General features: G+C 45.1%; 1 protein-coding gene across 1 annotated transcript in view; it reads left to right on the forward strand.

Annotated features, from left to right (window-relative positions):
* PRLR (prolactin receptor) overlaps positions 1–12,186 on the forward strand; it is a 150,098-nt gene that overhangs the window by 125,920 nt on the left and 11,992 nt on the right. Inside the window, exons 3-4 of the mRNA XM_090276177.1 lie at positions 7,847–7,955; positions 10,537–10,669. Of these exons, the coding sequence (XP_090132303.1) occupies positions 7,886–7,955; positions 10,537–10,669 (203 nt within the window). The 5' untranslated portion in view covers positions 7,847–7,885. The remainder of the gene's footprint in view (positions 1–7,846; positions 7,956–10,536; positions 10,670–12,186) is intronic.

Genomic DNA, 12,186 nt, shown 5'->3' on the forward strand with positions numbered 1-12,186 from the left:
TGCAAGTAAGTCTGGGGGGGGGAGTCCTTTAAAAGGAACTACCTGGGATTCCTGAAGTTTCTGTCTTCCACAGCCTCAATCCCCACTTGTTTTTATAGCCAGAAGTTATGGGGACTTATCTTCCTGGCACTACAACCCTGGACTGGGAGGGGTCCTGATGTGGAGCTGGAACCCCTTGCCCCTCAAATGTCCTTACCAATTTTTATCCACCACACGTGGGTGTGGGACCAGCCTGTTCTGCTTCTCTCTCCCTCCTACCATAGTTTCAGTGTGGTTTCTTCTTTAATTCCATAGTTCTAGGATTTCCATTCAGCTTGATTTCTGGAGGTTATGAATAATGGTTGTTCTGTAGTTTAGTTGTAATTTTGATGTGGTTGTGTGAGGAGGTAAGCTATGTTTACCTATGCTTCCATCTTGACCCAAAAATAATAATTTTTATTTTAGAATCACTCTCCCAGAGATAACCACTGCTAATACGTTGGTATATGTATATATATATATATATATATATATATATATATATATATATATATATATTTACAGTCTTTCTTCTGTGCATTTATGAGGATACACATATCAGAATAGAAGTCAAACACATCTATTTTCTGTACCCTTTTTTTTTCATTCTCAGATGTTTCAATATCATTAAAATTTTATTGCATCATTTTAATGATCAAATAATATGTCATTGTATACCCATACTATGATCTAGTTCAATAATCCTTTATGATTTGATTTTTAGATTTTTTTCTAATTTTCTCTTTTTATAAATAGCACTGGGAGATTCTTTTAATAGAGAATTTGTTTTTGCACATCTCTGTTTATTTAGAATAAGTTTCTAGAAGTGTATTTTTTTTTCTTCAAAGTGCATCTGCATTTTTCAGGCTTTTAATAAATATTATATTTAGAAATAGTGTACCAATCTATAGTCACAAAGCAAGGTGTTAGTCCCATCTCTACCACTGTGCAGCCAGAAGTGTTTGTAAATTCAGTGATACCATCCTGAAACCTCACAGGGTTGGGGGAAAAAAAATAAAACAAAATATTTTCTCTGAAAATACTTTTAAAATTCAAAATTCTATCAAAACACATGTTGATATCATCAATGTTTAAACCCAAGACAGGAAATACCTCTCTAAACCACATATTCTAATATTTAACAGCCCTTTCAAAAATAATATTATTGACAACTTCCCTCTAAATGTAACTGATATCCAATAAATTTTATTTATTCAAAACCATTTATTAAGTACCTGCTTTGTATTGATCTTTGTATTAAGCATGAGGGATACAGAAGGAAAAATAATCCACATGATTCTTGACATCAGTAAGCCTGGGAGGGTGTGTAGAGAAAGAGAGAGAAATCAGGATTCATTATCAGTTCTAAGATAGTGTCAGGTCCTGGGTGCTCTGAAGGCAGGGCATCCCCCACTTTTGGGAAACTCAAAAAACTTCCTGCCTGAAGGATGGAAAACTGAAACTGAGGATGAGGAGGTACCTGGGCTTCGGTTGAACGGCTATTGCTTCTGAAACAATATTGAGAAATCACGTTTTTCTAGCAACTGTATTCCTGTATATAAAGGGAGTCATTCAGGGGGGTAAAGACTTTAATGAGCTACATGATGAAAAAGCTAAGTCCCCCATTGGGTTATACTTTGGGGGCTATTAAATAATTTTAATTTCTCTAGAAATCAGTCTGGGATTTTTAGTCAGTGTGACATGCAAGCTGCGCCTGAGAGCAGAATCGCTTGGAATTCTAGAGAGGATTTTAAAAGGGTATGGAAGGAAGACAGAGGAGCAAGGCATGGCAACTGAACAGGAAGAACTTTGGAGGGGATGACAGAGATGCCTAGCATGTGTCTGCTGTGAAATGTGCGACGTGTCTACCCACAAGATCCTTGTTAACACAGGAAGTGACCAATTTCATTTTCCTCCAGCCAATGACAATAGTTATTTTTTTATGGCAAAGTAAAGTTGTTGTTGGGGGGGCGGGATTTGCATGAATGAGCAGCACACTCACTCACACACATATAGATAACAGACAGAGCTCCCTCTGTGAAAAAAATAGTCTTGTTTGAACAGTCTTGCAAAACATATGTTCCCTTCCTACTATACTACTCTTGCCTTGTATTAGTCAGTTTGCAGTGCTATCTCCGTGGCTTACAACATTCACCTTTTGCTCACGTTGCATAAAGATGGCGAGTCAGCTGCAGATTGGCTGTGGCTCTGCTGCTAATGGCTGGGCTCATCTGGGTTCCACCTGTCTTCTCATTCTAGAATCCAGACTGAGGGAGTAGCCACTCTCTGAAACATTGTGAGTGCATGTGGAGAACAGGGGCAAGAAAGCCTAAGCCAATCCATGCACCTATACTTAAGGCTTCTGAATGATCGCAGCCAAAACAGTCACATTTCATTGACCAAACCTTTTCACACAGCCAAGTCCAAAGTCATTCAGTAGGGTGTGTCCTCCTCCCATAGGATGCATGAGTATGTCCAACGACAACAGATGGGGATATGCAATTTTATGTCTGGGAGAGAGCAAATAGGTGGGAACAATAATCCAGTCAGCTCATACCCCTACCTCTTCCACTGTAATTCTAAATGCAACATTTCTCATTGCAAGGAAGCCACTTTACCTCTCTCCTTCTGCTGTGGAAAGTCCTGGGTTGGAGAGAGCCAGGAGGGAGAAGCAGTCACCAATGGGGAAACAGAGGGTTTTTAGCAAACATTTGTATAGGCTTCATTATAGGATAAGCACTTTTTTAAGCTCATTATAAATACTGACTCATTTACCTCTCATCACAGATCTGTGAGGTTGGTCCATAACATTATTCCCATTTTACAGATGAGGAAACTAAGGCACAGAGAAGCTAAGTAATTTGTCTGTGATTACACATCTAGTAAGTGGCATAAACAGGATTGCAACCCAGATAATATCACTCTAAAATCCTCCTTTTTAAACACTATGAAAGGAGAAATGGGAGGATTCTAGCATTGTTGATCAGCTGGTTGCTGATACTCTGTGATTTTAGGGGAACAAGGAAATCAATAGCTTCTGGAACGGGCAGACATTATTTCATCAAGACATGACAAGTATGTTTTTCAAAACATACACAAAACTGAACATTATGATATCATTAGGATGTAGGTCACTGTCCTAGGCACGGTCTTGCATAACCTCTTCTCTCATGGAGCTTAAAGCCTAGTGGAAGGAGACACACTATCAACAAATAAATAAGGAAAAAGTATCCTAGGTCAGAGGATGACAAGTATTACAAGGGCAGTTAAGTGGGACAGGGGACTGAGAATATGGAGCAGTGCTGGAGATGGATTGACTTTGAAGATGGTGGTCAATGAAGGCACGCTGCTACAGTGACGTTTGAGCAATGGCCTGGAAGAGGTGAGGGGGATAAATATTTGATGAGTGAGTAAATGAGTGTTCAAGCAGATTTAGCTATCCCAGCGAGACCTACAAATAAATAAAGAAAAGATTACTTATTACTTAGGCCTGGCTCAGGCCACCTTCTCCCCAGATGTCACTCTGGCTGACCTTACGGTTGACCCTTCCTACTCTTTCTCTTCTCTCATTTGGCTGCAGTCACTCCCAATTCCAACAAAGGATCTCCTGTGGGGCAGAAGGGGACACCACCACAATCTTCTTTTTAAACGGCCAGGTGATTTTTTTTTCCGATTGGGTATAGGCAGGGGCATTTATTCCCGTTGCTCTAGGTTGTGGGGTGAGAGGAGGGATTCATCCATGCTGCTGTGATTGGTACGTCTGCATTCCCGTGCACGTAAGATGAGGCTGAGCGTATTCTGCTTGACAGAGAGGTAAGCCAGATGTGAGAGCAGACAGAACTAATAGAATTATAGGACAATGAGTAAACAACAAAGTTATCTCTGCTAATCGTTTGCTTCTTATAGCATGCAGCCATCACCAGGCTGAGCATGCTTCCCTCCTGTAAGATGAGTCTTCACAGAGCACAGAGTCTTCCAGAAGTTCTTCCTTTGGTGGGATTGGTACCAGGTGAAAGGAGGTTCTTTCATGTGGCGCCTTGGTGTAAAACCCAACAACTAGTATTGAAGAAAACAGGTCTTTATTTACAATATTCCAACCTGTGGAGGCTGGGAGCACTTCAGCTCAGAGCCCTGCTCTCCCACGGCACCCAGCACTTCCCTTGCTCCCCAGAAGGTTAGAAGCCAAAACCATTCCCATGAGTTCCCCATCCCTTATCTGTCATCTCTCTCCTTCAGGATCTGGGGTACAATGTCATCAGCCTCCGTATAACAGTCCAGGAAAGCCTGTGCCGTGTTTCACTGGATCACGCGTGGTTCTCTCTGCCCTTTCAAAGCCGCATGGATCTCTTTCCTTCTAAAACCACGTTGCTCCCTTTCTACCTCCTTGCAAACCGCGTGGTTATTTCCCTCACTGCAAAATAGCTGCCGCCTTAATTTTAAATCCCTGACCGTGACTTGTGACACAGTGGGCAGGGTAACTGGTTCTGACCATTCACAGAACCTTGCACAAGTCCCATACGTATTCTCTTTCTTCACCATTCTATGGTCAAAACCTCTCCCATCTCCTTGGGGCCTTGGAAGAACCAAAACCATTTGCATAACTTAGACACTAGCTACCAGCCATAGATATGCAAAGGTGTCTTGAAAGCTGCCTCCATTCCTGCAGGCTCTGGGGAATTTTGGGGGCCCCACTCTGTAACAGGATCTCTGGGGTTATGGGAGAGAAGGGTCAGAGGGTGTCTGGAATCCAAGGTGGGCATTTCACATCAGCCTTCATACCATTTCTAAGAACTTGCACTCAGGCATGATGTTCTGACTAAACTGCTGGGCTCTGATGTAATGGTCATTTTATGTAGAAGTGATGGGGGGTCTTTGAGGATTCAGCAGCTGGGCATGGGCAAGGTGTGGGGGCTGCTGACTTGCAACAGACCTGCTCTTTGGTACCAAGCCTTCCACTTCCCAACCACAGCCACACCCAGGGAGGCGTGAGGCCAAGATACTTGTCCTCGGGCAGAGGTGGGGCTGACTTTTTCCTAATAGGATTCCAAATAGTTGGAGCCATTCGCCACTAGAGCCTTAACTAAAAGCAGTCTATGGAGCTTCTTTAGGCATTCCAGCCCCAATTGGGGTGAGTAATCTTGATCAAGAGCCTGCTTGCAATTGGGGAGTGGACTCAGAAAGACAATTTATCCCCAGCCATGAAAAACAGTGACAGCGCGAGGCGTGCCTGGTGCTGGGAAAAGCCACAAGGTGTGATTAGGGTTCACGATCAGCATAGCTCCCTGGGAGTGAGCAGTTGTGATTATCTTTCTCTCTGAAGGTGTAGGGACGAGTAAGATGTGGAATGAGTTGGAAAATCATTATTCAAACACAATAATGGCACCGCTGTGCGTATGTTTAATTCCCCGGCACGGGGGTTTCACAGCATCAGAAAGTGCCTGTGGCTAACAACCAAATTGTAGGCTATCTTGGGAAATCCCAGGGAAGTGGTTCTTTTTCAGTCCACAAGTTATTTTCTGAAAGCACTTTTATAGGAAAATTTCGTTCAGGGGAATTACTTTGAGCCTGGGTCAGTGCACTGGAAGTAGATGCATGACAGTAGCTGCTCTTGCTGCCCCCTCCCCGCTCCCCATCCAGGAATCTCTTTTGCAGAACAAGTGGAGCCGTGATTTGGCAGAGAAGTCTGACCTTGGCCAAAAGGGGCGATGTATACAGGATAGCCTGTTGCTCACAAGCGTTTTGATGCAAGGCCCAGAGGAGCAGGGAACTCTCAATAAAAAGACATTGTAGAACTTCTTCAGCCAGGGCATGGAATTTCCATCGCCAGGCCAGGCCGAGATCTCCAGGACAAAGACATTTTCCGGGGCTGCACAGACCTCAGGAAGCTGGATCCGTGGCAGTCAGGGGTTTGAGATGCTGGGGAACAGGCCGGGCGGTACCCGAGGCCACGGCTCTGAGCCCCGCCCTCCTGACTCCGTGCCTGCTGCCTGAGGCTCCGAGTGTCGCTCACCGTGGGCCTGCTGCTGTTGGCTCGGTTGTTTCCCAGACGGTCTGCAGGTCGGCCGATGGGGATGATCCCTCAATGGTGCTCAGATTTGCCAGACTTCTGTCTCCCAGTGACATGCGACTGACCATTTACTGATCTGCTCTGTACTTCAGTTTCCTCATCTGGTAAAAGGGGCTGGTAGTAACCTGTGCTGCTGGTAGGGCTGCGGTGAGGGCTGAATGAAGCTTAACTAATTCAGGTATTTAGCACAGTGTTTGGCCCATCGTAAGTGCTCCACATGTAATAGGCATGGTTTTAAACCCAATATGAGTCTTTAACAACTTGATTTAAATAGATGATCCTGAGGAGTTAGACGGACCAGGCAGTTCAGAAGGTACAATATGGCCCCTGGTTGGGTGGCACAATGGGTTGGAGCGTTGTCCCATGCACCAAAAGTTTGCAGGTTTGGTTCCTGGTCAGAGCACATACCTAGGTTTGGTCAGGCTCAGGGTGCGTAGAGGAGGCAACAGATCAATGTTTCTCTCTTGCTCTTTCTCCCTTCCCCTCTCTATAAAATCACCCACTTTAGAGGATTTAAATCCTCAGGTGAGGATTTAAAAATATGTATTTAGAATGTATAATTGGGAAGGGCATTGGGAAGGAGTCCTCAGAGAGTGACTAGAAGGTCCCCAAAGAAGAGCATACTGGCTACCTCCCAGGACCCCAGTATAAGAGAGTCACTTGATGATACCTACGTGCCCTAAGCCTCTCTTGTCACTAAGACTTGTATTTCTGAGAGCATCTCAGAGGGACAGGTGTAGGTGGACAAAGCCTCCGTGAAGCCCAGTAAGTGGTGTCCAACTGGCCGATGGGGAACTGCCCTCTGACTGGCCGGAATGGGCCAGGGTGGAGCTTTGGGGACTCGTCAGATATCAGTCATTTCAAACATCTCGAGATGAGCAGCTTTGCCCCTGGATATTCTTCCCTTAATTTAAAAAAAAAAAAAAAAAAAAAAGGAAAGGAAAATGTCTACCATGTGTTCTCTAACATTTACATTTTGTTCATCAAATCTGTTGATGAGCTGTTTTCAAATGTCTTTAAAAATCCTTTTTTCATAGAAGGACATTCAGAGGCTTTGAAACTTGTTCCAAGGGTAAAAATAATATTAATAATAAATTGCTCAAAACTCTCAACCTTGCAAGTTCAAATTTTACTTAACACTCCAAACCCAAGGGACTTGAATTATTACCAAGGTTTGTCATTTCTTGTTTATGGAACTTTTCCAAAGGGGAGAGAGAAATCACATGGAGGTTCGCTCAGGGTCACTATGTAGTTCACGGCCATGACTGTAGCCAAGCAGATTTCCAGAACCTACTCACCTGAACCTCCAGAGGAAGGCCCCCTAACTTTGTGCAGCACTAAGGGGTTGTACTGAGGATACTGACTTCCCAGCCACACATACTTTTGGCTGGTAGGTCAAAGCCCTCCCAGAACAGTTCTCTGGTAGGGCATACAGTCTATGTCACATAAAACAGGTGACATATCATCAGGTGACTTCTAGATGAAAGAAACCAATTTTTCTTTGGGGTGTGTACAAAGGAGCCAGCCTTGAATGTTGTCACCTGATGACCTCTGGTGGTGGAGTTTTTCCCAGCCTGTGTGCATCGGTGCTTCTGCACCAAGCCATCCGACCATGTTACATTCTCCTCCATTCCTTCCCTCCTGGGTTGTCATTCACATAAAGCAGGGAGCAAGAATCCTTTGCAAGAGCCCAGAATAAAGTGGTGCATGTACCTGACAAACTGTCATTTCAAAAACGTTGCCTGGTGCCTTCTCTTCCAGTGAGCCACTGATTTCCTGCAGAAAGAGAAGGGAGCCAACATGAAGGAAAATGTGACACACACATTAATTTCCATTTTTCTACTTTTTCTCAGCATCAATCTTCTGAAAGGTAAGTAAGGGGATGTCCTGCACCCTTCAACTCCCTGGGGTGTTTACTGAGACGGTGGAGAGTCCCTCACAGTCCTCAGTTATGACAAATGAAGATGTTCGTGTCATTGGCTGCTATGCAGTTGTTTTGCAATATATTTGGCACTAAAAATTAATGCAGAAATTAATGCAAACAAGGAATGCAAAATCTCGTCACTGTGCCCTGACTCCCATCCTCATTCTGGGAGTGAGTGAGGCAGCAAACAGCAAGACCAGAGCTTCAGTCCAGGTTTTGTTAGTTACTAGCCTTGTACCGACAGCCAATTATCTAATCTTTGTGGGTTTCCACGTGTTCAAAGTGAGGGGAGTGACGTTTCCTCCACCTCAAATGAAATCATGTAGGTGAAAAACCTTTGATCTAAAACTGCAAGGCGATATGAGGGATTGTATTGGCATGGTGATAAACTGGCCCAGCCAACTCTATTATCTGTGCTAATGGGAGAAAGGAAGTTCACAGCTGCAGGAGACTGTGCACCTGTGTGTCCGTTTCTATACGTCTGCTCTTTGTATTTCTGAGGGGGTTTACTTTTGGATATACCTGGGTGTATATTCACTTTTCCGCATGTGCCCGATTGCAAATGCTTCTCTGCATGTCCCTGTGCACGTATCCCTCTCTGTGCGTTCCTCTCTGCATGTGTATATTTCTGAATGTGTACCAGCGTGTACTCTGAGCACGCACTTAAGTATGTTTCTATGCACGGTGTGGGTATGTGGGCCCTTTGAGGACCTGTGTGTATGGCCCCTATGTGGCTGTCCCTGTGTCTGTGTCCACTTTATGGGGACAGTGAGACGGTCCATTAACTTTAACTGTCTCCTCCAAAGTGGGTGAAAGGAACATTTGCCTAACTGGCATTTCACAACTTTCCTGTCCTCTACTGAGTTTCCTAGAGATTCCTCTCATAGGCAGTGAAATGTGAAAAAGAGAAGCTTTCGGAGAGAGAGAGAAAGGGAAGCAGAGATCAGCGTGATCCACAGGGAGTTGTTAAGCACTCCAATAATCAACGATTGTCCTCACTGGCCTCTGAGTACACTCATCACTGAGCCATAGAGTTTGTGATTTTTTTAATGTTCTTTCTACTTCACATACTCCTCCCCATCCATGATAAAACCCATGAAATTATCCGAAAGACATTCCCTCTAGAGGATGACCAATGCCACAAAGATGGGCAGAGTGAGCCCTGGGCTGGCCAGGCAGCTCAGCAGACGTGACCAGCCTGGTGTCCTTGGCCCCAGCCTGCACCACTACATCAGACCATTCATTAAATCCTTTCTGACCAGTGTTGCCTAGTGCCCCGTCTTCCCAGCTTTTTGATCTGCTGCTCAGTTAGGAGTCTGGCCCAGGGGCCAGTGTGAGAGGTGGAGAGACAAGTGTGAGGGGAAAGAGAGAGAACCCCCGGAGCTGCTAAGACCAACACTCAACAGCTCTCCTCTCTGCTCCTGACTCCAGAATGAATAAGGCCTCGAGCATCCAGCTCAATGCTAAGGAGGACAGACTGGAGTCCTGAGGAAAGGCAAGGCTCCCTAGCCCAGCACCAGGGCAAACTCTCAGGGTCACGCATTCCCTCCTTGGACCTGACAGCTAAGGAAGAAAAGAGGGAGCCAGCTCACCAAGAACTTTGGGAATGAGGCAACTAAAACACTCCATCCCCTTGACATTGCATTTCCCATAACACCTCTTCCAGACCTTCCAGCTTCCAGCTGGGATTGGATACAAATCTTAGATAATCATGGCAGCTCGTAACCAGGAGACCAGCTACCCAGTCCCTCCCTTCTTACCATATTTTCCTGCCCACCCCCCCAAAAAAGGAAGGAAGCCCTTCACCCCTCACCACACAAAAACCCAAGGAGAGGAGTGGAAATGTAAAAAAGAAAGACGCTAAACACCAAGGTTCAGAAATGCAGAGAGGTACTGTGAGACTGGATCACAAGTCAAAGCTGAAGAAAATTAAGGGAACAAGAAGAGAAGAGGAAGGAAAGGGAAGGATAAGGGAGAGGAGGAGCAGCAGCGTCAGTGATGCAATGACACACAAGATCAGAGATTGGGTTGACTATGTGGGACTGGCAAAAAGGAGTGGATTAGGGAGCAGAATGGGGAAGAGCCTGAGAGCATGGTATCAGCACAGGGGGGATTCATTTTACCATCACCCACATGCTGTGGGAAGTATCATCTCTACAGACTCCGTGGGATTACAGTTCATTGTGCTCGTGACGCTCACTCTTGTTGGAATTTTACAGTGTGTCACTTGATCATAGGTGGGTGCTATCTGCATCTCACAGTATAAACACACACACACACCACCACCATTGCCACCCCTCAGAGTCCTCCCATCCTCCCCTCTCTCTGTCCATCCTACCAACACTGGGACAGCCCACAGAGGAGGCTCGCTAGACACTGACACTTTGGCATTTCTGAGTACCCCACCCCTAGGCCTACTCATCCCAAGACCTCATCATCGGCATGGGCCCATCCATCTGCTTTGGACACCAGGAAAATGATCAAATGGACCTTAAGACTGATTCTAGTGACTTCTGGCTTTCTCTAGGACAGTCACTGCCTGGAAAACCGGAGATCTCTAAGTGTCGCTCTACTGAAAAGGAAACATTCTCGTGCTGGTGGAAGCCTGGGCCAGACGGAGGACTTCCGACCAACTACACACTGACCTACCACAAGGAAGGGTGAGTGTGTTCACTCTCCAGGCCAAAGCAATACTGCGTCTGAGTCAGAATTCCCACACTTCCCTGGGTTGACACTAATGAGGTTCACACATCCGTGGGAACAGACTCAAACATCCACGTCCGCATTCTCCTATTAATGTCTTTGAAGGGCTCTCTCAGTGTGCATCAGCTCATCTGTCTCCTCACAACATACGACATACAGTGTCCCCCTTATCTACAGTTTTGCTTTCATGGTTTTAGTTGCCTGCCATCATCCACAGTCCAAAAATATTGAATGGAAAATTCCAGGAATAAACAGTTCATAAGTTTTAAATGGTGTGCCATTCTGAGTCATGTGATGAAATTTCACACTGTCCTGCTTCATCCCACCTGGGACATGAATCATCCCTTTGTCTAGCGTATCCACACTGTCTAGCTACCCACTGGTTAGTCACTTAATAGCTGGTTATCAGATCGATGACTGTCTAAGTGCCAAAGTGCTTGTGTGTTCAAGTCACCCTTATAACAGCCTCATGCTGTGTCCCAATGCCTGTGACACTCACCTGGCTTCATCTCATCAATCAGCACTGTACCATCTCACACCATCACTAGAAGAAGGCTGAAGACAGTGCATTAAGATGTTGAGAGAGAGAAATCACATTCGCATAACTTTTATTACAGTATATTGTTATAATTGTTCCATTTTATTATGTTATTGTTGTTACTCTCTTACTGTGCCTTATTTATAAATGAAATTTTATACATAGGTATGTATAGGCAAAAACATAGTATATGTAGGGTTCAGCACTACCCATGGTTTCAGGGATCTACTCCAGGTCTTAGACCGTATCCCCCGTAGATAAGGGGAGGCTACTGTAGCAATGTTTCCTATTATTGCCTCTCCCAAACAGGCCGCAGCCCAAGGTCACATCTAAGTGTTCACGACGTGTTAGTTAACTTGAGATGCTTATCTGTAAAGCCTGTGCTATTTATAATTTTTTAGTCATAATTACTTCTGTAACACCAAAGGACTATGATGGAATCCTTGATGACCATGACAACATTAACTTTTCAAACTTGTTTCATGTCCAAGAAACTAAAGAGCCTTATAAGGAAAGGAAGGTGACGATTTTCCTTAGAAAACTGCTAATCCGTGATCTCCCAGAGGGCATATTTGGAGCCAAGGTTGCAGTGCGGACTGAAAGAGGTCATCTCTGGGTGAGGATTTTGTAAACACTTCAGTGAGACTGTCCTGGAAATTCAGGGAGATCTGTCTCCTTCCTCCATGAAGGAAACGTTTGCTCGTGACCACAGCTGGTCCACTGCCCGGGGCCTGCCTGCGCTTCGCTGTACACAAAGCTCTCAGCCCTTCTGGCACCCAAAGGGTGTCAAGTAGACAGATTTCAGGAGCTGGCAGCCCAAATGGAGTACTCCTCCACACCTGTGTGGTGTGTCGTGCATTGAGGCCTCCAAGACTAATGAGAGTGGACTGATGAGCCACTTGGGTCCGAAATTTCTTTCCTCACAGTCACAGCTCT

Source organism: Furipterus horrens, unplaced genomic scaffold (genome assembly GCF_987537825.1).
Source record: "Furipterus horrens unplaced genomic scaffold, mFurHor1.1.pri manual_scaffold_5, whole genome shotgun sequence".
NCBI classification, from domain to species: domain Eukaryota; kingdom Metazoa; phylum Chordata; class Mammalia; order Chiroptera; family Furipteridae; genus Furipterus; species Furipterus horrens.